This window comes from Hippocampus guttulatus, chromosome 6 (assembly GCF_054856545.1).
Source record: "Hippocampus guttulatus isolate MCC_2025c chromosome 6, RoL_Hgut_1.0, whole genome shotgun sequence".
Lineage (NCBI taxonomy): Eukaryota > Metazoa > Chordata > Actinopteri > Syngnathiformes > Syngnathidae > Hippocampus > Hippocampus guttulatus.
In genome coordinates, this window is record NC_141266.1 from 16,635,800 (window position 1) to 16,662,758 (window position 26,959).

Here is a 26,959-nt window from a genome sequence, read left to right on the forward strand (position 1 = left end):
TTTACTACACTGTAATGGTGAAAGGAGAACAAAATATCATCTTAACATGTTACCTTTTACACTGGAGGCTGCATTTAAGTACCCATACAATGCAATTTTGAAGATAATATGATATGATATGATGATACAGATGATGATAATAAAATAAAGTATATTAAACAAATAATTTAGATCACATTTATATTATACAGCATCTGCCAATCAAAATATGTGCACTCACCGACCTCACTCAAAACGTGGCCTTTTCTCATGACCTCTACAAATTCCGATGGTCAGTGAACGCACCACAGCCGTTCATTTGGGTCGAGGTCCGTGAAAGAAGCTCAGATGACTTTGAGACCAGCCCCGATCATTATATCTCCCGTCCTCTCCTAATTTATTTTATACAGCTGTTAGTTGTTTCATCCACATGACTTTGACTCACGACGGGGCGATGACCTACGCCAAAGTGAGGAGGCTTGTGTCATTATTCTCAGGTAAGGCGGTTACTGTACAGTACTTTTAATTTGAAGACGTCATTTCGACTGCACGAATGATTCAGGACGTCATACAAAGATGCTAACAATATGTCTGGAAACTTTCATGACTTGGTCTTAATAAATGAATGAATGCTGCTTTTAGCATATTAAAATACTATTAGAAACGGGAATTTTGATTTTGAGTCTTCGACGGTACATGGAAATGGGATCGTTTCAAATTACTTGACCAAATGGCACAAGTGATGTGCTGTTCTGTCTTGCAATTTCACTTGCTGTCATAATAGGCTATTATTATGCCACGTCGTTATTAAAACGTCGCATAAAACGTGAACCTTGTCTACTGACCATCATTACACTAGCCTCGTTTTATTAGGAAGCAAAATAACTATATTAGAAAGTGTCGATGGTAAAAATTCAACTTCAATTCAAACTAATCCTACTATTAGTCATTATAAAGGTCAAGTATTCCATGAAGCGCTCATCCACTGAACCTAATGTTGTTTAAAGCCCTCTCTTTGCATATTTTGTGTGTTGAATTTTGTATGGCAGAGGGCACTAGGCTGCATAGTGATACTGTAAATGGTTTTGTAACTAACCTTCCGCACCACTGTCTTTCAGCTCTGCTGAAGGGGAGAAAAGCTCTCTTCAGGCACTTATTACACAAACTCGGCCCTTATCAACCACTTCGTCAGGGGTAAGTCACCGTTAAAATACTGTACATGTTGGAAAACATTATGACACTTCTCATTGCACTGTCCCCTCCCTTGAAGTCAGGACACTAGAAAGATCCGTCACCTATGGAGCAAAAGGAGGACAAAGATGGAGGACAGAGATAATGCGGTGAGATTCGAATGACACTTAGAAAGAAAGAAAAAAAGAAAGAAAGAAAGAAAGAAAGAGCAGTCTATTGACAGGAAATGAAACAGGATCTGACTACTTAACCTTTAATGTATTTTCTGTCTCATCAGGGTTCACCGAGGTCTCAATCCTCCTTGTGAGTATATGTCTTTCACTGAAGGTCAAGAATAGATGGAATATAAAATTTGGTCGGTGAGCATATGAGTATACGGTATACCGTAAGCCACACCCAACAGATTAAAAAAAAAGTGTCACTGATAAGTCACTGGTTTCAAGCGCCACTTACTGTATTATACATAGTTTGTACAAATACAGAACAGAAGAAAACAAAAACGACCAACCTTACTGTCGAAAATAAACCCAAGTGGAAATGTAATGAAGGCTGTTCTCTTGAGCAGATCTGAATTTTACAATGTGTATGACTTTGATTTTAAAACATGAGCAGTACATGTTCGGATGGAGCCCATGAGAAAATATCTGAACAGTAAACACGATTTTGGTGAGTTATAGAGAAGCTGAGAGCGTGACGGTCCAGTGAATTGGGAAAGTCCGCAAATAAACCACTTCATCATTTAAGCCGCAGAGGTTAAGGCTAGGGGAAACAGTCACAGCTCATAGTCCCAGTGTTATGGAACTAATTTGCTGGCAAAAACACAGAATAAAACCACATTGCTAGAAACAGATGCATGGCAATGGTCATGGCCATAATTCCACAAATGACTGTACGTTGACAAAAAAAAAATCTTCCTGACAGACGAGTCCTTCATGCGTATGTTTTGTGTCATGATTAAGCCATTCTATCAGTTTTGCGCCATTAGAATAAATGCGAGTACAGTATAGTCATAAACAGGGGCTCTTTGGTTTCTGATGGTGTTCTGTTCCTAGTCAATCATTAACCTATTTGAACACAGTCATATGGTCATTTAAAGTAAATATTTCTATGGGAAAATAGGCCATAAATATTTTTTAAAATCCAGCGAAAACAGTGAATCATTGCGTATTCTTAAATCGCGCGCCATTCATAATTTTGAAGTGTCAAATGAAAACAATTGTTGCTCCATTAGCAGCTATTACATGCCCACGTAATAATGCAGCTTCCTCCATGTTTGACAGATGGTGTGGTATGCTTTGGATCACGGTTTTTCTACATACATTTTTTCTTGCCATCAATGTGTTTCTATTTTTTTTATTTTATTTTATTTCATTACCCGTATTTCCCATTGTGGTCTTATAGAAAGACAAAAACATTTTTTAAAAAATCATCTTCCTTTTTGTCCTTTAGGATGAAACCATCTGATTTTGATTACCTCAAAGTTATTGGCAAAGGGAGTTTTGGAAAGGTAGGCTTTTTTTTTATTCTTTCTTTTTTGTTGTATGTGTCGCTTTTTGTTTTGTGTCATCGCTCGATCCTTTTGAATCAGGTGCTGCTGGCCAGACACAGAAAACTTGGAGGCTACTTTGCTGTGAAAGTGTTACACAAACAGACGGTTGTTATGAGGAAAGAGGTAAACTACCTACTTGCCTACCTACAGTAGATATAAAAAGTGGACACACAGCTTCATTAGGGGTGAACCAAAGGCACTTTAAAAAGCGACAGCTGTGTGTTGACTCCCATTTAACGTGAGTTTGAATATGACTGGTCACTTCTGAACATACTGTAGCCACATCCACAGCGTCCACAGTATTGAAAGTGTGTGCACACTTTTGCAACCACATTATATCAGTTGTTTATTTTCACTTTCCCACTCTAAAAGATAAATAAAAAGAAACACCCAATTGAGTTGCACAAGTTTTGAAAGGATCTTGGTCTCATTTTATTTTGATACATTTCCCAATACATGTATAAAATATCAACTAATATAACTCAACAACAGAATATTAATATTATTGAGGTACTTTGTCCTGCATATCATTTCAAAGCCACAAAAAATATTCGACCTGCTGTAGTTTTGCGAAGTATAAGACTCAGTTTAAGTGCAACTAAGCCACATTTGCTATCTAGTGGTGAGTGATGATATTACAATTGAAAACTAAAGTTGCTGCATTTTGGCAATCCTTTTGCATATTTATTTTCTCCAATATTATTCTTATCTATTTTCTTCCCCTAGTTTTTCCATAATTTTATTTCCCTATTTACCCTCTGTGTTTTGTGAAACAATTTTAGGGAATATTTATCAGTGATTTGTTTTAGAGTTTTTGGGAGCTACAAAAATAATTTTCCCAAAATAAATTAATTTTCAAAATGTTTTTGTTTTTAAAAAAATCAAGGGGCTGCCAGTCGCCCATCTCTGCTCTTCCGACTTAACTATTTACCTGCCCTCCTATCTCTCTATCTCACACTATAACTATCGTTTTTGCAGCAGCAGCATGTGATGGTTGAGAGGAGCGTTCTGCTTAAAGGGGTGCAACATCCCTTCTTGGTGGGACTCCACTACTCTTTCCAGACACCAAACATGCTCTACTTTGTTGTGGACTATGTTAATGGAGGCGAGGTAAACATAATGCAACATTCTCAGTTGTTTTTCCCAAGTACTCAATAATCATTGATTCATTTTGTCACTTTCAGCTCTTCTATCACCTCCAGAGAGAGCGTTCATTTCCTGAAAGCAGGGCTGCTTTTTACGCTGCAGAGATGGCCTTGGCGCTGGGCTACCTTCACTCCTTAGACATTGTGTACAGGTAACCTTAGTAACATCTTGCTTCGCGTTTTCGCTGGCTCTGAATTCCACCAGAATGCTTCATAGTGCTACAAAGAAGATGTTGTCATGTTACGAAATGCCTTCTGGTGGCACATAATAAATCCGAAAGTTTGACAAAAATGGTCATTCAACCAAAATTAAACATTATTAACTCTTTAAAGGCAGAATTTTAATATCGGATTGCATTATCCTGTTCAGGTTTACCTAATTTACTGCCCCAAATTTTTTTTCCCAGTATATGCTCTTCGGTGAAGCATTTACCTTTGCATGTGTTTGTGTGTCAGAGACCTCAAACCAGAGAACATTTTACTAGACAGCGAGGGACACGTGAAGCTGACCGACTTTGGACTTTGTAAAGAAGGGGTGGCCGTAGGTGGGCTCATGCATACATTCTGCGGGACTCCGGAGTACCTCGCTCCAGAGGTGCTGCAGGGTCACATGTACAGTCCCGCAGTGGACTGGTGGGGACTCGGCTGCGTGCTTTTCGAGATGCTGCATGGGCTGGTGAGTGCAGTTTTTATTAAACAACAACCTCTTGCAATGCAAATGTATTTTTTTCTTATTATTACTGTATCCCAATATGTACCTGCCTTTTTGAGGGCTTTCCTGTCCTCAAAAACTCTCCAAAGTTTGCAGGTGCAACTATCAATGATAGAATGTACGTATCACTGGTGTGTATGCATTGCAAATGTATACATTTTTTTTAATCAGACATGCAAGTAAATTGTTCTAAATGAATTTTGTGCTGATTCCAAATCTGCCCTTGTATTTTCTTGAGCACATCAGGTTTTAATAATAATAATAATAATAAATATTATTATTATTGTTATTAATACCGTTTGCTTTGTCAGCCTCCATTTTACAGCAACAGTAAAACAGAGATGTTTGAGAAGATACTCCATGCACCTCTTCACCTGCGGAGTGGAATATCTGAGGCGGCCTGCTCGCTGTTAGCGGGTTTACTGGAAAGGAAGATCTCCAGACGCTTGGGGGAAAGCCGTGACATAGTAAGAGCTCATGCAGAAGACAGCTAGACTTTATAAATACACGTAGCCACAATGAGATGAACCTCTCGTCTACCCAGGTGGAGCTGCAGGAACATCCGTTCTTCGCGTCCATCAATTGGGATGACCTACTGGCGAAGAAAGTCCCGCCTCCATTCACCCCCAATGTGGTAATTTTACAAGCAGATGTTTTTAAATATGTTTTTAAATACACTACATCGCGATCTTGAGTGTCCTGTCGCTTTTCGCAGAGGAGTCCTTGCGACATCAGCTACATCGACCCCGAGTTCACGCTACAGCCCGTGCCTGTCTCCATAAATGACAGGTGCCAAGAGGGCGGGATTAGTGAAACCTTTGTAGGATTCTCCTACATGAACGCCACATGAGCTGCTTTCATCAAGCGGATGGAGCAACCGTTGTACAAAGTATTTATTTTTCATACTGATGGTCTAGTGGTTCACTCGCCTGAATGTGAGTTTAAATGGTTTTTCTCTCACTCTGCGCGCTTTGTGATTGACCATTCCAAGGTGCGGTCAGCTGGGATAGGCTCCAGCTCACCTGTAACCTTGAAGAGGATAAGTTCCGTAGAAAATGAATGGATACTGTCTGTGGTTCAATGGGTGTGGATGATATAAAAAAAAACGAAGGCCTCTATTTATCGTGATGTGTGCTGATTTACCTAATGGCTACAACCATATACTGTAGTTAGGTCAGGAAGTATGTCCATGTGCTCCACACTTCAAGCACTTACTGACCTCAAGGAATTTCCATCCAAGTATAACATTTGATAGTTAAACATGTCTGCACAGTTGTGTCAAGTGTCTAGATATTTACGAGGCTGAACTTATTGTAACGTGGCTGTAGTTCCTAAATGGTAAATGTCGTGTTCTTGTGAAACCTCTACAATTAAAGCTCAAAACCTACACTGCAGTCATATTTGAATTGCTTTATTTTGATTACGGTGTGGTGGTGTGTGAAGACAAAATTAAAATAAAATAAAATTAAAAGCCTCTTCTAATTGTCCAAATACTTCTACGGGAGTAGAATGAAATGTCAGAAGATTTAGCTTTGACACATTTAATTCTTTCTAAATATATAAGTACACATTGCATCATTCCCATTCTGTTGTTACATTCACAGTTTTCCAAAGTACAGAAGCCAATACTGTACAATGTGCATCACAAAATACAGAAACATCTCCTTGTGGATGGCAAGAGAGGGACGGTCCACCCCTCACAACCATACGAACACCATCCATATGTTTGTCATGAACAATAAATTAGCTTGTGCATTCCAAAAATGAAGTTAATTATATACACTATTTCATTGAAAATAGTGTTTGCCTTCATTCAGGTCACAAGTGAGCTGCAGCCTATCGGAGAGAGGTGGGGTAAAATACACTGAACTGGTCGCCAGGACTGCTGAAACAACCAATCTGTTGTTAGTCAATGACATCTGCACAGTACTGTCGAACCGATGGGATCCCATAGTGTTAGTAACGCCACTGAGCAAAGCGAACCTTTCTGATATTTCACACGTAACGTTGAACGTAACATAGCATAGCTTTAGTCATCCTGACAGGCAAAGTAAGCAATCAGCTGACCATTGCAGATCATCAGAAACAAGCCGCCACCTGTGGAAGAACAAACAAAAGGAAAATCTCATCCACGGACGTTGTACATTTAGGTTTGGACAGACTCGGCAGTTGGTCTCACCTAAGGCCACCCACCACTGCCATGCCAGGGGAAACTCCAGCATTACTGAAATATACATGGAATATATATAAGAGTCGGCTGCACAATCTAAAGAGCTCTTTCACCCTCGTGATTAATAGCTTAATACTACACCACTCACCAAGGCTGGTGATGACGACGTGAAGACAAGTGACAGTGAGAGCATAGTCCCACACTCTACTCTTCACCACAGCGGCAAACACCAAGCCACTGCAGAAGTAAGTCAGCTCCAAGGACAGCAGGTTGACTGGCACGGAGTAAACAAAGACAAGTCCGCCAGAGTTGACAATCTGGTTTGTTGGGTATCATGCTGGCTAGCTGCCTTAGGGTGCGCTCACCCAAGTATTTAGAGATGGAATCCTCCGGCTTGGTTTTGAAGTCGAAAGGGATACGTCCGTCGAAATAATCCAACCTGAAAACCAAAAGAGATGTAAAAAGTAAACCAAACAAAATAAGGAGTGAAAGGCATTTAGTGAGTTCAGTCTGACTAAATAATGAAAGGGGGACCTCATCTTGGGTCCCATCATGGTCCCTTCGACATTTTAAAGTTACAAAAGGCACATGGCAAAAGAACAAGCACACTCAGTTACTGCCGTACTTACTAGTTTTAATTTAACATTTATGACGTAGAAATGCTTTTCATTCAAAGGTCTACTGTAATTATGATATTTTGAAGTTTAAAAAATGGCACGCAATTAGCTAATTTGCGTCGTCATGTGGCCCAAGAAGGCATGCCCGGTTACTTCTGTACTTGCAGTTTTTCATTTCATTTGTTTATATCTATGGTGGAGAAGTGTTTGTCATACGAATATTTTCTGTGATTAGGTCATTTTTGGAAATGAACCATGCTCAAATTAGTTTCTTTGCAAACAGCCTGTTGTGTCCCCCTTCCCCCCAGTGCAGTAGGTTTTACTTTTCAAGTACAAGAGCATATTTTGAGTACAGTTCAGTTGTATTTAACTTTTGAGTACTACTCTATGAATTATTTAAGTACATTTTTTCCCGCTAATATTTAAGCACAGTAGGTGTATCATTAATGTGCAAACGCTACACGTTACATTGGCTTGGTGGGTTAAACCCTTTCAGGGACAGCAGTTACTACAGTGAACAGCTTACCATGTTATCAGGTTACAGGGTGCATGGAAGTGAAGAATAAAATCTTGTTTATCATAAACACTGTATTAGAATTTTGGCCATGATGTTGGTCATTGGAGAGCAAAGTATTTTTAGATATGAGTGATGGCCTGTTCTGAATTACGTAAAGGTTTGGGTTACGTCGTCGTCGTAGGAACTGAAATCCGTCGTAAACCGAGGACCCACTATCATGTGGACGGATGGACGGACTACAATGCAATTGTGGGCTTTTTACTTTGACGGCGAATCAAGTTGGTGCCGCTCATTATAGTTAGGAATAACATCACACTTTTGATTGTACTGTTATTTATTGGACATGTGTCTTTAGGCTGAATGTGGGCAAGGGTTTCTCACCTGAAGGCACCGAAACAAACACTGCCGATCATGTAAAACAGAGAGTAGAAGGCGAGCAGGCAGAGCAGCAGATTGAGGAATACGGTCTGGCGGGCAGAGACAGAGATGGTAATATCATCTTGCAAATTTTACACCATTCCCATGGTAGACAACGCGAGGAGGAAATTTGCTTAAGCACCTCCCGATTGGGAGTTGTGGGTGTTTACTACTAGTGAGTCATCTGCACTGAAGCTCCAAACATGTTGGGGACTCTTCACAGGCCATGCCATTTACGATCATAATTTAATCACATGAAGGAAAAAGTATCAGCACAATTTAGCTTCATAGGACAATTCTAATCAATTATGCCAGCATATTGTTTTGTTGATTTTCAGCTGTGGTGTTGTAAATCAACCATTGTGTACCAGGGACCATTTCAGTTGTTATAAAGTCCTGGGGAGGCCATATTGTATTTCTCAAGGAAAACAAAAAAAAACCCTCAAGATGCAACAAATCTTTATTCTTAAGATTCTCACAGGAAAACCTGAGCATGACTACGAAAACCACGACCTTTGAACTGTGAGGTGGATATGCTAATCAGTTGACCACGGTGCCCCAAACACCATGCAAGTTTAGAAATATACTTTCTAGTTGTGAGCTTTCATCAATAATATACATCTGTATTAAATGGCCTTTCGGGAAATATTACAGTTCTACTTTATAAACACTTGTATGAATCTATTTAAAACACATGCCATTAAATGGGAATCTGTCATTTAAAACTTAGACTGATGCTTGCGATCCTCTCAGCTCAAGAGGTGCAGTACTGCACAAACGGTTCACGCTGACATCTCTCCGAGCGTGGCTGTAAGTGTGTGATGTAGGTCTGTGTGGCATACAAACACAAAGCAGTGTGATCTGAATTTGAGGCATTGTAATTAGTAGGGGAAAAAAATACAAATTAAATTACACTTATTACATTTAAAATGTAATTCAGAATTAGAATGACAAATTAACCACACGCTTGCGCTGCCCTGAAATGCAATTTTGTAATGTTTTGTCTCATGTTCGATTCCCACAAGGGTGCAGTGAAGATTATCCAATTTAAAATAAAAGGTCCGAAGATCATTATTGGTTTAGCAGTTCTGTATATTTGCTCAACTATCAATACTGGTGACGTATAGTGACAAGCACAACAATTACGTGCTCTTCCACTAGATGGCACAAGGTACGAATTCTGTATCCAACCTGTTGCCGTTTAAATAAAAGAATAATAGCTTGAAGGTTCAACTAAACAGGCCCAGATTTCCAAATAAGTACGTTTGTGAGTAAATTTATACAATAGCATCATTATTATTTCAGTGTATACACTTTTTGTGACATTTTTGTTTGGTAACATGCCACTTGATTTTTATTTTATTTTATACATAATACGCGCATTGGCTGAATAAAGGTTGATAAACACTACACTTCAGTTACTGTGCTTCCCTAAAATACATATGCATTATATAATAATTTCTCTCAAGTAGCTATTGCTAAACGGGATAACAAAAATATAAGACAGCTGTCAGTATGATGCTCTCTACAATGACAGTCAATCAAACAGACCAAAGCACTATTATGCATTGGATTCTATGAGATGGCAGTGCAGGTGTGAGTGGAGCCGGACTACTTTCTTTGTCAAACTCGAACGCGCCACATGCTAGTATTTACTAATTGGATCACGATACAGCGTCGTTGCCATTTCAAATGCATGGAACAGGCTGAAATGTCAACATTGAGAGTTCTTTTAGCGGTTTTACCTTCGAGTCGACCGCTTTGCTTTTGAATGCCATCTCATTGTGTCTTCGTGACAGAACGATAATGCGTGAGGTGAGGCTGGTTACAGATTGCAATGCTGCAACCCCGCTAATCCGCCCCACTCCTCGTCGTCGTCCTGATGCTCTTCCACGGTCTTCTGACGCCATCTAGAGGCCAAAGCGGCACACGACCGAGCCGTGAGCCGCCCGCTTCTCTTCGCTGCACTAAAATGAACTCACCTCACCCCAGAAAAAAAGCAGCAAGGGCCTTTGTTCGCAAAAATCATTTGTTTCAGCCGCAGAATGCACCGAATAAACACAACAACGCGTGTTTTTCAGCACGCAAACAAATCGCCGCATACGAGCTAAAGCGCGTCGTAGAGATCTGCAGCCATTATGGACGATCAGGCAGGTTAAACGGGGATACTTGGGGTGGTTGAAACATGTCCAACTAAAAACGCTGAAGCAAACCGTCCACACGGTTGAATTCTTTTGTTTTGAGACGTACTTGAACCCTCGATGAAAGCTATAGCTGTACTCGGGTTACGTTACGAGACCGACGCGTTGCGTAAGAATTAGATGCTATGTGCCGTTGTTGTTTTGTTGGACTTTTTTTCATTTTGGAAAAAGAAATGCGCATTTCCATCTGCGTTGCACATACATCCACACAACTGCGTGTGTGTTGTCCACCCGTAGCTAAATAACACATCAAATCCGACGAATATAGCATGCGAGCGTTCGGTCGGATTTCACTGAACTGCCGTGCAATAAGTATAAAATTAATGTTACGCGGAGTAAAAAATAATGGTATCGGTAGATGTAGTGTTGAGTGTATGATGGATTGTAGTGTTTTTTATTGTTAACGGCAGACAATGAGAACATGCAACCGCGATGAGCTCGCTAGGGTCGAACGGTTGCTCGTGTTGAACGACACCGGTGAAAGTGACTCCTCATTGGGCTGTGTCACAGCCGGTTCAAAGCGTGTGTATGTGCGCGTGTGTTGCATTGACCACCGATCGTAAAGTGAACTTTTTTTTCTTCGAACACAAACTTGTCAGGCAGCGCATCTTCCACGCATGCGCAGCCTCCTCGGCTCAAAATAAGAGTTAAAAGAGAAACGAGGTGAGTTCCACATTTTTGTTGAAAAACACAATAGGTTCACTAATGGTAATTTGTTGTAAGTTAGGGACGGTTTGTTTAAATAAAATCCAGTGTCGTTTCAGCACGCGGCGTCAGTTTGCGGTATTTTCCCCCCACCCCGGTTTGAAACGGTGAGAATAAATCGTTTTTCAAGTTTCTATTGAAGAATTTAATCAGTCAACAATGTCGAAGGTGGTGACAGTTACGCGGCGTTATTATCAATCTAAATGCTGATGTGAGAAATAGTGCCAACGTCTTTTTGCTATTGTTATTAACCGGGAAACTTATTTATTACGGCTTGCCCTTAGCTGGCTGCATCCAATCCCGATGCTAATGCTAGTCAGAGCGGAGCTAGCTGACAGTTAGCTTTGTGTCAGAGCTAAGCTAGCCGAGCTGGGGCTGACATTCCGTGACAACAAAGTGCAGAAAATAAGAGAGGCGACAGAAAACAAGCCGCCGGGAAATTACACGGCGAGCGTCAGCCCTTGTTCGATGCCCCGGCAGGACTAGTGTATATTGTTTCGTGGCGTAACTTGAGTAATTTACATAGTTTAAAACGTGTTGGTTGGCCTCTTCCCACCCCCCAATACTCCGCCATTTTGTACCAAGACGAATGCTAATCACGGGGCGCTCTTGCCTCCACTTTTATTTATGGCAGGAATTAAAACAATGAAATCAGCCGTGTACTAAGTGAAACTTAACACATACGCATTGGCCCGCCTTCGTTCGTTACTTTTCTCCAGGTTGAGGCCCTTAAACCGCACAAAAACATCTTATTCCCACCGTTGACCCTGCGTCAGGACTAAAACGTTATATCGCAATAGAAATCGGATCAAAACGATCACAAGTTGGACCAGTCGTCGTGGAAAGTGGCGTTCTTGTGGAAACTGATAAATAAACAGAGCCGTCGCTTGTTTAGGGGAAGGAAAAGGAACGTCTTTAAGAGATACTGTTAAAACGAGGAAAATATGAATTTATGTGGTTAACTCTAAATCGGGACATGTTTTCTTGTGGTTGCCATTCAACGGGGTGTTGTTTGGCCCTAATGAGCCGCTTTGTCAACACATTTCCCCGCTATTTGGCCAGCAAAAAGAATCTTATGAGTGAGTGTTTTGTGTGGAATCCAAGTGCATGGTGGATCATGCGAGCCAGCACACAGTCGCCATCAAGCGGTGATGTTGCAAATCGCTGTTTACATTTACAAGTAGCGTATGCATCGGAAGCCCGTCGGGTCGCTGACTATGCGTTCAATGGCTAAAAAAAGGCAATAGTAAAAGTGAGACCTATAAATAATTCTGTATAATCTGACTCTTTGTTTTTTCCCCACTTTATTTCTGATAGTCTTGTTTTGCAGGAATTTTTAAGGATCCGGAATGGCTGACACTCCACCCAGTGACGGCCCCTCGCAAGGTGCTGACTTTGACATGATGGGCGCTCTGGACTGGAAGGATGGCATTGCCACATTGCCAGGCAGTGACATCAGGGTACAGCAAATTCGTTTTTGAGTTTACATGGTGACCTAGTGGTTATCACGTCTGCCTCAACAGTTCTGCGGTTCAGGGTTTCGAATCTTGGCTTCGGTCCCTTTGTGTGGAGTTTGGTGCCAGTGGTTGTTTGTTTGTAATTGCCCTGTGATTGACTGGAGGATGCCCCACTCTGTTATTGCTTTGAATAAAAATGCTGTTTTTGTTTTACTTTTGGGAAGGGCACACTCACTGTTCATCTGATGAGAAGTCGGTTTGAGAAGATTGGTGTTTGCTTGCTGTATTTAATTTGTGACATTTTGTTAATAGAATGGTTGTCATCTGAACTTAATGTCATCTTCAGGTCAACACTTTCAGTGGTGAATCTAATTTTTGTTCCTTGTGTTCTTCAGTTCCGCATGACAGAGTTTGGCACGCTTGAGATTGTGACAGACATAGAATTTAAAGGGCAGCAGTCGACGCCAAAAAAGGATGGATTGGACCCGGTGCCATCTCACAGTCCCACCCCTCCACCAGAGGGTCAATCGCAGACAAAAACAGCGCCCGCGGTGGCTAATAATATTCAGCCGGCATCGTCTCAAGTGAAAGGTACCATGGTTTACCATCTAGGTTTACGATAGCTGAGAAGAAGTCAGTCCTGTTTTAAGCCCTTTCATCCACCCTTAGTGAGTAACCTTAAGAAATAAGGCGAACGTCATGCCGCTTCCTTTTTACGGTAGCTCCCTCTTCGATCTGGTGCATTTGTTAAAACTTTTACTGTCTTTGGTAAGACCGTAAGTACTTGTTTATAATTTGATACAAAGAGCCAGAGTAACTACTTGGATTTCTTAATAGCAACAACCGATGTCATGTGTGCAGCTGTACTTCCATTTAAGAGAGGCTGAGTGTGTTATCAAATAATAAGGGTGACAAGAATAAAATTAACATTTTTAAAAGATTTCACAGCGCACCAATAATTCAAACGATAATCATCAATCAAATAAGATAAAGTGTATTGAGGTGATAATCATCAGAATGTGAACATTATTACAGCAATTAAATGATACAAAAATCCAATGGTTAAGTTTTAATTTTAGAAGAATTTGTGAAACGGTTGTGTGGACCGTGTCCTAAATTTGAATTAGGTCTGGCGCACCCTAGCGTTTTATTTGGAGATTACAATTTAAATCGATTCCAAATTCAAATTGGATCAACTATTTATTTCTAGGAGTTAACCCATTAACTCATCCATGTATTTCGCAATAGATCCATCACATCACCATCATTTCATCTTGATATGGCACTCCTGTTACATTATTTATACATCCACACCTCACTTGTGAGCTCTTCGGCCTCCGCTCAATCCAACACCGTTTAAGCTACCGTTCTTTCCTGCAGCCCCTGCTCCTGTTGTCTTATCTTTGGAGGAGACGCCCACTCTAGAAAGTCCCAAAGTGGAAGTTGGTCCAAGTGTGGAAGATGGTCCAAACGGGGAGCTTACTCAATGCCGAACCTGCGGTGGTCATGTTGCTCGGGATGCCCTCCTACAGGGAAAGTTCTGTAGCCCCAATTGTGCCCAGCCCACAAGTGGACGGTACAAGTGATATTCTCACTTTATGCTTTTTGTCCACTGCAAATTGCATTTGTTTCCAGCAAGAGGGGTTTTTTTTTCTGTCCAGGTCATCTCCTGGAGAGCCCCGGGACGGCCAAGCTGCCGAAAGTGAGACCTTAGGTAAACGTGTGCGAAAAAAGAGAAAAATCTATATGGATTCTGGCGATGAGGAGGAAGACAACCAAGAGGAACCAGAAGTAGGAAACATCCACATTGCAGAGTTACCCCACTACGAGTGATATCAACCAATTTTGTATTTTCTATTTTGTCAGGAGAAATCCAAGACTACCAAAGGCAGGAGAGCAGCCAAAATGGCCAAACTTGGTACGTTTTGTGTGTTGACACGATAAACTGTGCTGATGAGGGAGTGTCTGTACATTTTTAAAAAGCCCGGAAATGTCATGCTACCAACATTCAACACATTATACATTCGAAAACATGTATTCGGCATTAAAACATTGCAAAGCAGGCTTCTCGTTTAATAGTTAACACTTCAAACAGACAAACAGCCTTCCACACTCACATTCACACCAAAGGTCTCTTTAGATTGTCTTCACTGAAACCACAGTGAATATTTTAGGAATATGGGATGGAAAGGGGAGAAGATGATTCGAAGTTACTGACCATATGGACACCGTGCAGCCTCAGCATAATAAATGCATATTTTTTTTAAAAGCATGTTTAAATTAGACAAATCATCAATAAAGTTTACTTTAACAGCATTTTACTCTTGACATTTGGCGGGCCATAAAAAAACAAAACAAAACAAAAAAACAGTTTTTGTGCTTCCATTCACTAGCGTATGTGAATGCATGAGAAATACTAGAACCTAATTTGTGGGATAAATTGTGGTCATCTACTGCCACCACCAATCATTTCTATTTATTTCCTCACTCCGCCGCCCAGCCACAGCCCCACTGAACAAGAAGCGGGCATGGAGCTGGCCGGCCTACCTGGAGGAGGAGCGGGCGATCGCTGCTCCTGTCAAACTGTTCAAAGAGGTGCCACTCCTTCATTATCTCAAGAAGCAAAATATCTTCGCCTCCTTAAAAGCCCATGACCAACTGTCTGCTTTGGTCTTGTAGTACCAGTCGGTTCCTCAAAGCCGGAACAGCTTTAAGGTGGGCATGAAGCTTGAAGGGCTGGACCCATGTCACCCGTCTCTCTTCTGTGTGCTCACCGTGGCGGAGGTAAGGCTGACGTTTATTTGAGCAAATGTAATTGAGCCAAGGCATATCTTTTACGTTGGAAAAAAAGATGTCATGGCAAACGCATAAGTCACAAGAAGTGTAGCAACCGAAAATAAGAATCGTTTTGTCTCCATTTAGTGACTCCGTTTGAAATCAAAGGCTGCTTTGTTGAACAGGAAGCCTTTATTATGTTACGTTGTAGATGAACGGTAATACACTGGTTAATTCTACTTTCTGCCATCTAGTGGAAGGAGGATTTCACTCTTCTGCTTGTCACTGTCAAATACGCCGTTTGATACTAGATGAAGAAAGACACATTATTTGTAATTAATAAATGCATTTTGGACCAATTATGGGAAATTGGATAATTTACTCTGACCCAACCAACCTACAATTCCTAACACACATTTGCCACAGCACATGGGTTGGTAATTACTAGACCTGGCTGATGTGGATTCTTTAGGCCGATGCCACTCACGATATTTGTCGATAGGGAAAAAAATTAAATTAATTGGCCTATTATTTAAAAATTGATATATATATATATATATATATATATATATATATATATATATATATATATATACACGCACATACATTAAATAACGTATAAATTAAAGGCAGAACATTTAACGTGATTGCACTTTGTCCATTTGTATTTGTTTACCTTAACAAGAGAGAGGAGTTTTCAAGAAAAAAAAATCCTGCAAAAAAAAGGATGAACAGATGAATTTTAGCTTTAGATTCAGGCCATAAATGTCTCCAGTACATAAGCAACCTAATGAGTGGCGTTACTGGCAAAACATGGATGCCTGATGCCCTTTAACGTAAAATCACAATGCTTCTTCTGCGTTCTCTTCTTTGCCGTGAAGTGATGACTTCAAAATAAAAACCAGACACTCTCGACTCACGTCAAAACATGTCACCTTTGTCAGAGTTGCCATTTGAAACGTACAAAGATTTACAGAGCATTCAACTGAAACGCCACCCTGTTTAACATGAACTCATTCAGGACCAGCCAATTCTAGACCAAGTCTGAAAAGACTTTGGGAGTGAATGAGTTAATAATGCCCACTACGCATTAATTAATATAAATCTTCTCGACATCTGTACCCCCGCAACGGGCCATTGCGTCTTAATGGGCATGTGAGAGGATGGAATTGCTGATTTAAGCATGAACTCTACTGTAACAACAGATCCAAGGCTATCGAGTGAGGCTTCACTTTGACGGCTACCCAGAGTGCTATGACTTTTGGGCCAACGCGGACTCGTGGGATTTGAAACCGGCAGGCTGGTGTGAGAAAAATGGACACAAATTATTGTTGCCCAAAGGTAGTTACACACACACACACACACACGCGCGCGCGCGTGGACTTCCACATGCAAGTTGTTGCTTTCTTACCCCGCATCCGTTCGTCACGTAGGTTGTAAGGATGGCGAGTTCAACTGGAGCATGTACGTGAAGAACTGCCGAGGCCAGCTGGCGCCCAAGCACCTCTTCAAGAGTCTCAACACCGTCAGTGTCACGCGCCGTCAGCATCTGAGGGTCATCCACCGGCTCCTTTCATTCCAACTGCGCCGTCAATGTATCCCCTTTCAGTCCGTGACTCCCTCCGGATTTCGAGCGGGCATGAAGCTGGAAGCGGTCGACAGGAAGAACCCGTCGCTGATCTGCGTGGCAACCATCGCAGCTGTGGTGGACAACAGACTTCTCATTCACTTTGATAACTGGGACGACATGTATGATTACTGGTGAGCCCGCCCCGGAGTCGAGACGGGGTGACAGTGCGGTTGCTTTGTTCAGGCACATGTACACACAGCAAGTGTGTCCAGTACGTTAACATTTAATAATAATCATAATAAAAAAAATAACCATGATAATAACAAAGTTAATTTAGAAATTCACAGCTAGAACAAATGTCACCTTTCAGGTTTTTTTCCACCTTAAACATGTCAATTAGTTAATGACACGCCCGCTTGGCCATCACTGGCTGCGGATGATCACATGACATTGCTTGTCCAATCAGTGCTGGGGGAAATTTAGTTCGCCTCGTAGTCAATGTGACTGTCGTGATAGTACGTCGTACAATTTTTTAAAAAAGTATACTTATCTGTTGAAATTTTATTCACTTTTTTCTGTTTTTAATAAATGCGTTTTTTTAAATATCTTGAATTTGTATTTAAAAAAAATATATATATATCTATATATATATATATATATATAGATATATATATACAGTCGAACCTCTGTTTTCGACCGTCTCTGTTCTCGACCAAATCGGTTTTCAACCATAAATTTCGAGTTTTTTATGCCTCGGATGACGACCGAATTTCGGTTCTCGAACAAACTGAGCGCACTTGAATGCGTCACTTGACTCCTCTCACCATTCCTTACACGAGGAAGTGATGCTTCCTCGTTTAGCGTTCCACGGTGAACAGACGTGTTCAATAATTTATTTTTATTTTTTTAAAGAGCATGGTTTCGGTTTTCGAACAAATCGGTTTTTGAATAGCCTTCTGGAACAGATTATGGTCGAAAACTGAGGTTTGACTGTATTTCACTAATGAGAAGGGTACATAAAAATTCATAAAATACCCCTTTTTTAAAAAAAAAATAATGTTGCACTCCATGAGTCAACCTGTTCTATGTCCTGTACGAAGGTGTGACGCTAGCAGCCCATACATCCACCCAGTAGGCTACTGCGAGGAGGCCGAGCTGACTCTGACCACTCCAGCTGGTAAGACACAGACCAAGACACATGTGGGTCAGTATCACCGACTTTGCTGTTCTGTAAGGCCTCACTAATATGTAGATTCAAAACATTGCCTGCTGCCTTGCTTTTAACATGTTGATTTTATCGTTAAGGCCAAAATGATGACTAATCTGTCCACATTTTGAGTACTTTTTTTTTTCATCGCTATTTCTTAAATGGGTATCATTTGGTTGGAATTGACACCAAAAAGTGTCAAAAAGGCTAAAATGTTGTTATTTATTAATATTAGTATTTTTCATTGTCTCCCCCCATTCCCCATTTTTCAATTATATTCATATCCGTGGACAGGTTTGAAGAAACAACACTATTCTAAAAGACCCTGGTGTAGAAAATTTAAAATAGGGAATATTTTGAATAGAAGATAAACATGTCTTTGCCTCTGAAATATACCCATTTACCAAATAAACACTCACTCACTCACTCACTCACTTCAATCATTTTTGGCTTTTGTTCCACTCACTTGCATTTGGAACACGATCCAATACAAGAATGTATCAAAAATTCCGCCTTTGCCACGTTAACAATGTATTTATGATGCGGTTGTAGTTTTCAGTGGTCGAGAACTGCACTCACATCACAATGAGAGGTGCAAAAATGTTTGGAAGCTCTGTTTGACGCAGCGAAAAGGCAGACAACTTTTGATACAGCTCTTCGGGTAATTGGATTGTTTAGGTGTACCTAATTTTGTGGTGATGATGAGTAGTTTCCTTTAACCCGTAGCAAGGTAGAAACGTTGGGAACGCATGCTGCGGTCACTGGCTGTATGTACTCTTCGTAGTTAACAGCAACATCATTGAGCTCACGTGCTTGTTTTTTTTAAAATTTGCTCTCACCAGAATATAAGCAACCAAAGAGTTTCTCCTGGGAGAAATATCTGGAAGAGACGAGCACACAGGCTGCTCCTGCTCGGGCTTTCAAACCGGTATGTTTCTCTCTCTCACTCTCACATAAATGTTTTATATGCATCGAGCTGGTCGAGGAATGCAGATTTTCTATTCATTCGAGTTTAAGACAGCCAAAGTTGCTAATGTAGTGACTTTCCCCAAACCCTTTTAGGATGCTTATCACTTTTTATTTATTTATTTATTTTGAGGTGACTTTGATTTTCGATGCGAATTAGACTAGAAAAGCCAGCCACACATTCTGCCTTACAATAATGTCGTCTGTGTGTGTGTGACTTTGAAAGACGGACTTTGCCTGTTGAGTGACATGAGAGTGGTTGTATGAGGATGTACTGTGGGCCTGCTACTTCCTCATTATATCACTCTGGCGGTCGAGTGACGATATCAGTGGAGGCTACCGGTGTGCCAAGAATGTTCTTCTGTGTTCCGTGTTTTGTTAGTTTGTTGATCAGAGCGATTGAAAGAGCCCCCAGTGGTAATGAGGTTTACTTTACAATAAAAAAAATAAAATGTGATGCACTGAACCTGTAAAGAGTGAACCACAATGTAGCGAGGAATAAAAGTATTTTTGTGGAAGTTGAATTTAATGCAGGGGGGTGCTCTGATGTTTCAAAGATTGTTTACTAAAGGAATCAAGTAACAACATCCCAGTAGGTTTGTACAAAACAAACAAACAAAAAGAAGCAAAACCTGTTTTGAATGATGTCTTTTCTATTGATATTTCTCGAAGCGAAAGGAGAAAAATCCCTTCAAATGGTTTATAGGGGGGAAATTGTGGGGATTGAGTATGTCGCAAACATTATGTAACAGTATGGTTTCTTGCAGAGACCTCCACATGGTTTTCAGGTGGGGATGAAGGTCGAAGCCGTGGACAGGAGGAACCCGATGCTCATCCGTGTCGCCACTGTGGCAGACTCGGAAGACCACCGGCTTAAGGTACAAACTGTCCGTCAACTCTCGCCCCGCACTTTGGCTCCTCACTAAACCGCCATCAACCACCTTTTAGATTCATTTCGACGGCTGGAATCCAGAGTACGATTTCTGGGTGGAGACGGACTGCCCCGACCTGCACCCTGTGGGCTGGTGTCACAAAACTGGACACACTTTGCAGCACCCGAACAGTGAGACCCTTGTTACTCCCCTTGACAAGTTGTCCGTGAGGTAGCCTGACACAATTTAGGACGTCCGCAGGGTTTTAATTTGAGTAGATGACTCGGCGCTCATTTGCTAATGGCTGCTTTTAGCCTCTCGGAAACCTCTGCAGCACCTCTGTTGTGTCTCACACCAAACTGCCACTTGCCGTCGACAGAGAAAAAACGTTTTTTCTGTAACCGTCTCTCCGATTGTGTATGTCTTTATGTGTCCTATTAGGCGCTAACGATGTGAGTCCTCCAGGACAGGGATGTCCCACCCCAGGATGCAACGGAGTCGGCCACATCAGAGGACCTCGTTATGGGACACATTACACGTCAGTCCTGTTCCATTTTTCAACATTTCTAATCACCTTATTCATGCCAGGACATGTCATAGTCGATGATTTGGGGTCCGAATAAAATGCGCGATGTGCAGTCAGGTGAGCTGTCCCTACTCGGAAATGAATCTGAACAAAGAGAGCTTGCTCCCAGACCGTCTTAGCGGCGAGCGACCCCTCACGCTCGGCGGCGCCCTCCCCCGCGGGCGACGCCCCGAGCCCAACGCGGCTCCCGCCACGCAAATCGCCTCCGCCCCGGACCGGCTCGAGGCAACCGATGACGCCCACTCCAGGTCCGCCCCAAGAGAGCTCCTCTGCGTTTGACGGGCATCACATTGCTGCAGAATTTACCTGAGAGTCAGTTGTCTCTGTTGCTAGGAAACCACCGGAGGTGGAGGCGGAGCTGTCAGGTCGCAGTAGCCAGCCAGAGGCACTAAGAGGTGCCAGTGAGCAGAACCAGAATGGAACCAGACTCAAAAGGTTTATTAAAAAAAAAAAAAGTCACATCAAACAAAATGAATTCTAAGCTCTAACATTGTTCTTTTCAGGACTGCTCCTCTTCCCAAATATTTCAAAATGCACTACGTGAAAGAAGAGTCTGGCAATGGTAAAGGTGTGTGTACTTTTTCACTGTGTAGAGCACAATTTGTTCCTAAAAAACGATCCATCGGAAGTAAGGGGAATCGAAATAATCCATTCCAGGGCCAAATTGTTGCTGTCATAAAACCCTGAATTAACTCTAGGGACAATGTCTAAGTCATGTGACAAAACAAATTTAATATGAATGTTAGTGTGAAATAAATGTACCTCTCTCATTTTATACATATTTTTACCTAATTACTGTCATGCACATTAAAAAAAAAGCAAACTTTTTCTCACACAAGTGGAATTTGAACCTAACCACTGTTCACATTCAGATGTAAAAACAATAAAGTACCCGAGTGTTAACCGTTTGATGTTGAAAGAATAATGCAAAGGTAATTTGTGTGGAAAGTACGACTCGATATGAAGACGTAAACACAATACAATTACTCAAGTCCAAAGGGACAATTGTGCTCAGAAGGCGTCTGTCAACTTTTGAAGAAGTTAACCCTTTCACTGAAAACATGGCCTCCTTGACAGAACAATCCGCTTGCTAAAAATTCTGAAACATCTTGGAAGTGTCATGAAAAAGGAAAAAGTTGATCCCTTCCCCCCCCCCCCCCCTTGTTGAACCAAAGCCACCGAGTATCCCGACATCTTGCACAGCGACGTTTCAATGTTTTTCCCGTGTATTTTGAAACTATTGTTCAAATTGTAGGACTGCGGGTGCTGTTTGAATAAACTGTGTATTTATTCAAACACTGAAAACCACAGTGTCACTAAAGTGTCTAATATTGTCTCCCTGCACAGCCACCTCGGACTCCATTTCCCTCCAGCAAGCCCTTCACGAGTCGGTGTTCTCCCCTGGCATCTCTGCCGCTCCACCCCACCGGGTGGCGCTGTGCTGGGACAAACACTGTCAGTTGCTGCCTGAGGTTTTGGGGCTCACCGCCAAGAGGGTGGCGGGATGGAGCACCGAGGAGGTCAGGCATTCAGCATGCACTCTTATGATTGATATGATGATGACTCGACAGTGTCTTCCTTTGGTATTTTCCGATTCATCGTTCATCTGTTATATAACGTTACCTAACTGTCCAATGCGAAAATCTGAGATGTGGAGCGATAGTTTCTACGGCGTTTTCCTATTTGGTAAGCTTCGACGCAGAGTGTTTAAACTGCTGTTACAGTTCTGATACTACTTCTCGGGGCAGCAATTTATCAACCCTTGAGACAGTCGAAAACGCAGTACGTCAGTGTGAAAAAGCGTAGAGTCACTTATTGTCAGCGAACTAGAATCGATCATCACCGAAATAGATGTGAGCATCCCTATTTACGCCCACTTCGACTTCTGTGGATATCAGAGCAATCGCTCCGGTATTTTATGGACATTCTGCTTTCTCTATAAAGAGGCAAACACTTAACGTCCATAAAATCCCAAATATTGAGGGAATTGTTTTCATATTTTCACGGGTTGAAGTGGGTATGCGTACAGATGTGCACATAAATTTGGGTGATAACTGGTTATATTTTTCGGACATGAAATGACGTGTTTTTTTTTTTACTCAAGAGTTCCTATGGAATCTAAAAGCCTAACGTCGATAAAACCCCAAATACTGGGGCCGTCGTTTAATATTTTCAGAGGTTGAAGTGAGCATTTAGTCGGGATGTGGATGCGGTCATGACTCGGCTGACATTTCCAGGAAGTGTGAAAAGGGCTCGCGTTTGAATTGTTTTTCCACCAGGTGGCCAGTTTTGTAAAAGGACTTCCGGGGTGTAAAGAACATGCTGCTACATTTAAAACGGAGGTAACTTTCTCGACAGCTTTTAATATATCGAGCGATTTAGATTTGATGTTTTCGTGGTGAAATCTATTTATTTTTGTTGCCTCCAGCAAATAGATGGCGAGGCCTTTCTGCTGCTCACCCAATCGGACATCGTCAAGATCCTGTCCATCAAGCTGGGACCTGCCCTGAAGATCTACAACTCCATCCTCATGTTTAAGAGCGCCGATGAAGAATAACTGGAGGCTCCCAACAGAAACGTTGACAGAAAAGCCATCAACTTCAATTAATTGCTCTCTTCTCAATGGACGTAAAGTGGGAGAGGGGGGGTGTCCCTTGTATTGTTTACTGAAACGTCCAATAACTACAAACAGCTGCAAAAATGTTCCTTACATTGTTTGTGGGATGTCGCGCCCCCCCAAACACACACACACACACACAATTTATTATTATTATTTTTGACAGCTTTCAAAGCTGGTTGATCAAGCAACATTGTTTTTGTTTGTTTCAATGAATGGCACTATGATTTGCTTTATTCTCGCACTGTAAAGCAAGTGAGAACTGAGAACAGTATTAGTGATGTGACGGTGAAAACCCCTTTTCCCAAAAGGAGCTACTTCAGTTTTTTTAATGAAATCTCAGAGTGTTGTTTGAAATTTAACAACCATTTGAACAAAAAAAACCCATATTACTCTGTATATACGCTATAGTGAGGATTTGAAGGTGTTTGTTTTAAGTGCACAGTGAGCTGTAGGTTTTCCCCCCCTCACTGGTCTAACTGGTAATTCGCGAAAATTCCTGTTTTTATCATCGCTTCGATGGCACATGAATGTAAAACAAAAAATGTTTTTTTTCTTTTGTCATTGTAAATAGAATGCAGCTACACGAGGATTCACTCCTTGGTTATGCAAAGATTGCAGGTGAGAAAAAGTACGAAAATGGTTAAAAAGGCAACAAACTGTTGGTCATTTTTAGGCCTCTCACCAGTTTGGAACGTGTACATCGGTGAGTGTTTATATGCAAACAACTTATTTATGTATTGTAATTTAAGGGTTAACGTATGCCATCTTGCTCCAAGGAGTGTGTGAGTGCGTGTGCGAGTTTGTGTATGAAATTAAAGAGATGCACATTTCTTGATCAGTCTTTTCATTGGACGCTGATATACTGACATACTGTGTAAGTTGCTTCCAGTCAGTGTTTACACTGTCTAATGAGCTCCAATAGAAGAGTTGTAGCTAAACGTCTGTTTCATGAAAAATTTATAAAGCACACTTTTGAGTTACACTTTGAGGTATTCATTCACGGTTTATTGTTGTGATTAAGAACACATTCAGCTTGCATCAGTGCCACTCGGCTACTACATCACCTGATACCAGTCAAATACTCTTCAGTCCTACCTGACTGTGTTGTGCAGTTTGTGAGATGGTGAACAATACGGTACTTTAACATTGAAGGGAGTTAAACATATTTAAGCCAATGCAGAGCTTTGTTTTGCTAACATGCAAGCTTAATGCCAGATTGTAAGGAATCGCGATAGTCAGCAGTGTTGTGTCCAAGGACCGGCAACCCGAGGCCAAGGACTTGACGCCAAGGCCAAGGACTTGGAAAATTTTCCGAGGCAAGGCCAAGGCTAAGGACTTGAGAAATTTTCCGAGGCCAAGGACCAAGGACTGATTTTGAAGCTGAGGCCTAGCCGAGGACATGTATAAAACAATGCTATCATACCACTTGGCAGGTCTTCATGATTTGCAACACCCCTCCATCATAACCACTTGCACTCCCTAACGCTTGAATGAAATATTTTTATTCAAAGAGTAGAATAGTCAGGGTACATGTTATTTATACTGAGAAAAACAAAAAAGCATATGATATACATTTATAAATGAATGTTTTAGTGCAGTAGTTTCTTAATATGAAGTAAATCAACACTCAACAGGCATGACATGGCACGGAAGACAAGTTGAAATGACTTTGCATAGAAGTCAATCACTGAGTGCAGAAAAAGCGGTAATCTCTGCAGTGATAATTTTACAGTTTACCGGCAGCGAGTCCCAGGGAGTCGCTGATCAAAAAAGTATGAGTCCCATTATGCATTGAGAGAGACCCAAATTTCGAATTCTGAAATGGTCTACTTATTCAATTGCATATGATAATAACACAAACAACAACATATACATACAATTATAAACAAATGCTGCAAAAATGTAAATAATTCAGGAGCAGGCCTGAGGATTTCATTGTTAATGCATCGTTTTCAAACATTTACCCTTGAAGTATTATACTTTTGAGTGTCAGAATTCTTGATTAGGAATATCAGAACGACCATGTATAGTAAGGCGTTTTTAGCTGAAAACCCCCCAGATCATGTATAGTAAGGCGCTTTTACCCGAAAAAAATGACCATGTATAGTAAGCCGTTTTAACCCGAAAAAAACGACCATGTATAGTAAGGCGTTTTTAGCTGAAAAAAAACCCAGATCATGTATAGTAAGGCGCTTTTACCCGAAAAAAATGACCATGTATAGTAAGGCGTTTTAACCCGAAAAAAACGACCATGTATAGTAAGGCGTTTTTAGCTGAAAAAACCCCAGATCATGTATAGTAAGGCGCTTTTACCCGAAAAAAATGACCATGTATAGTAAGCCGTTTTAACCCGAAAAAAACGACCATGTATAGTAAGGCGTTTTTAGCCGAAAAAAACGACCATGTTTAGTAAGGCGTTTGTAGCCGAAAAAAACCCGACCATGGATAGTAAGGCGTTTTGAGCCGAATAAAAACGACCATGGATAGTAAGGCGTTTTTACCCGAAAAAAAACGACCATGTGTATAGTCAGCCTTTTTTAGCCAAAAATCATGACCATGTATAGTAAGGCGTTTTTAGCCGAAAAAAAAACGACCATGTGTAGTAAGGCCTTTTTAGCCGAAAAATACGACCATACACCATCTCAGCCAGGTTTTTTTTTTCGGCTAAAAACGCCCAAGTACACATGGTCGTTTTTTTCGTCTAAAAACGCCGTACTATACATGGTCGTTTTTTTCGGCAAAAAATTTCGTCCAAAAATGCCTTACTATTCATGATCGTTTTTTTCGGTCAAAAACGCCTTACTATACATGGTCGTTTTTTTCGGCTAAAAATTTCGTCCAAAAACGCCTTACTATATATACATGGTCGTTTTTTTCGGCTAAAAAATTTTCGTCCAAAAACGCCTTACTATATATACATGGTCGTTTTTTTCGGCTAAAAACGCCTTTCTATACATGGTCGTTTTTTTCGGCCAAAAACGCCTTAATATACATGGTCGTTTTTTTCAGCTAAAAACGCCTTACTATACATGGTCGTTTTTTTCGGCTAAAAACGCCTTTCTATACATGGTCATTTTTTTCGGCTAAAAACGCCTTTCTATACATGGTCATTTTTTTCGGCTAGAAACGCCTTACTATACATGGTCGTTTTTTTCAGCTAAAAACGGCTTACTATACATCGTCGTTTTTTTTGGCTAAAAACGCCTTTCTGTACATGGTCGTTTTTTTCGGCTAAAAACGCCTTCCTATACATGGTCGTTTTTTTCGGCTAAAAAGTTCGTCCAAAAATGCCTTACTATACATGGTCGTTTTTTTCGGTCAAAAACGCCTTACTATACATGGTCGTTTTTTTCGGGGAAAAACGCCTTACTATACATGGTGGTTTTTTTTCGGCTAAAAATTTCGTCCAAAAATGCCTTACTATACATGGTCGTTTTTTTTTCGTCCAAAAACGCCTTACTATACATGGTCGTTTTTTTCGGCTAAAAACGCCTTACTATACATGGTCGTTTTTTTGGGCTAAAAATGCCTTACTATACATGGTCGTTTTTTTCCCGCCAAAAACGCCTTACTATCCATGGTCGGGTTTTTTTCGGCTACAAACGCCTTACTAAACATGGTCGTTTTTTTTCGGCTAAGAACGCCTGCTATACATGGTCTTTTTTTTTCGGCTAAAAACTCCTTACTATACATGGTCATGTTT

General features: G+C 41.0%; 3 protein-coding genes across 7 annotated transcripts; 2 read left to right on the plus strand and 1 right to left on the minus strand.

The window, feature by feature from the left end:
• Positions 1 to 317: 317 nt before the first annotated feature.
• On the plus strand, positions 318 to 5,970 carry sgk2b (serum/glucocorticoid regulated kinase 2b). Of its 2 annotated transcripts, none has more exons than XM_086113834.1 (12): positions 318 to 476; positions 1,098 to 1,173; positions 1,250 to 1,319; positions 1,448 to 1,473; positions 2,620 to 2,677; positions 2,759 to 2,842; positions 3,698 to 3,829; positions 3,904 to 4,016; positions 4,321 to 4,540; positions 4,888 to 5,043; positions 5,121 to 5,210; positions 5,292 to 5,970. In XM_086113834.1, exons 1-12 carry the CDS (start codon positions 410 to 412, stop codon positions 5,424 to 5,426), a joined length of 1,227 nt encoding a protein of 408 aa, XP_085969960.1. In that variant the 5' UTR covers positions 318 to 409; the 3' UTR covers positions 5,427 to 5,970. The 2 variants fall into 2 exon arrangements, with proteins under 2 accessions (XP_085969960.1, XP_085969961.1); XM_086113835.1 differs by having other exon boundaries at positions 3,701 to 3,829.
• A 131-nt stretch (positions 5,971 to 6,101) lies between these two features.
• Positions 6,102 to 10,185, minus strand: LOC147203784 (putative transmembrane protein 244). Its single transcript, XM_086113836.1, has 6 exons — positions 10,043 to 10,185; positions 8,262 to 8,347; positions 7,112 to 7,185; positions 6,895 to 7,020; positions 6,756 to 6,800; positions 6,102 to 6,673 (listed from the first exon to the last, which is right to left on the minus strand). The coding sequence occupies exons 1-6, from the start codon at positions 10,073 to 10,075 to the stop codon at positions 6,606 to 6,608; spliced, it is 432 nt and encodes a 143-aa protein (XP_085969962.1). The 5' UTR covers positions 10,076 to 10,185; the 3' UTR covers positions 6,102 to 6,605.
• An 820-nt stretch (positions 10,186 to 11,005) lies between these two features.
• l3mbtl1b (L3MBTL histone methyl-lysine binding protein 1b) lies at positions 11,006 to 24,086 on the plus strand. 4 transcript variants are annotated; one of them, XM_086114208.1, is made up of 22 exons: positions 11,006 to 11,161; positions 12,521 to 12,663; positions 13,056 to 13,251; positions 14,041 to 14,236; positions 14,322 to 14,451; positions 14,527 to 14,578; positions 15,161 to 15,255; positions 15,340 to 15,444; positions 16,641 to 16,776; positions 16,869 to 16,960; positions 17,045 to 17,196; positions 18,106 to 18,209; positions 19,055 to 19,140; positions 19,946 to 20,056; positions 20,127 to 20,241; positions 20,492 to 20,588; positions 20,690 to 20,884; positions 20,970 to 21,071; positions 21,140 to 21,204; positions 21,984 to 22,156; positions 22,916 to 22,978; positions 23,065 to 24,086. In XM_086114208.1, exons 2-22 carry the CDS (start codon positions 12,553 to 12,555, stop codon positions 23,191 to 23,193), a joined length of 2,505 nt encoding a protein of 834 aa, XP_085970334.1. In that variant the 5' UTR covers positions 11,006 to 11,161; positions 12,521 to 12,552; the 3' UTR covers positions 23,194 to 24,086. The 4 variants fall into 4 exon arrangements, with proteins under 4 accessions (XP_085970334.1, XP_085970335.1, XP_085970333.1 ...); XM_086114209.1 differs by having other exon boundaries at positions 12,534 to 12,663; XM_086114207.1 differs by lacking the exon at positions 11,006 to 11,161 and adding an exon at positions 11,246 to 11,310.
• The last annotated feature ends 2,873 nt before the right edge of the window (positions 24,087 to 26,959 follow it).

What these genes read in the sequence shown, in the direction of transcription:
- sgk2b (XM_086113834.1), top strand. Translation starts at nt 410, where the DNA reads ATGACTTTGACTCACGACGGGGCGATGACCTACGCCAAAGTGAGGAGG. An exon ending in TATCAACCACTTCGTCAGGG is followed by an intron (nt 1,174 to 1,249) that starts GTAAGTCACCGT and finishes CCTCCCTTGAAG; the next exon opens with TCAGGACACTAGAAAGATCC. An exon ending in TCCTTAGACATTGTGTACAG is followed by an intron (nt 4,017 to 4,320) that starts GTAACCTTAGTA and finishes TTTGTGTGTCAG; the next exon opens with AGACCTCAAACCAGAGAACA.
- LOC147203784 (XM_086113836.1), bottom strand. Translation starts at nt 10,075, where the DNA reads ATGGCATTCAAAAGCAAAGCGGTCGACTCGAAG. An exon ending in GCAAAGCGGTCGACTCGAAG is followed by an intron (nt 8,348 to 10,042) that starts GTAAAACCGCTA and finishes TCTGCCCGCCAG; the next exon opens with ACCGTATTCCTCAATCTGCT. An exon ending in CGTCGTCATCACCAGCCTTG is followed by an intron (nt 6,801 to 6,894) that starts GTGAGTGGTGTA and finishes TGTATATTTCAG; the next exon opens with TAATGCTGGAGTTTCCCCTG.
- l3mbtl1b (XM_086114208.1), top strand. Translation starts at nt 12,553, where the DNA reads ATGGCTGACACTCCACCCAGTGACGGCCCCTCGCAAGGTGCTGACTTT. An exon ending in AGAGTCTGGCAATGGTAAAG is followed by an intron (nt 21,205 to 21,983) that starts GTGTGTGTACTT and finishes CTCCCTGCACAG; the next exon opens with CCACCTCGGACTCCATTTCC. An exon ending in CGGGATGGAGCACCGAGGAG is followed by an intron (nt 22,157 to 22,915) that starts GTCAGGCATTCA and finishes TTTTTCCACCAG; the next exon opens with GTGGCCAGTTTTGTAAAAGG.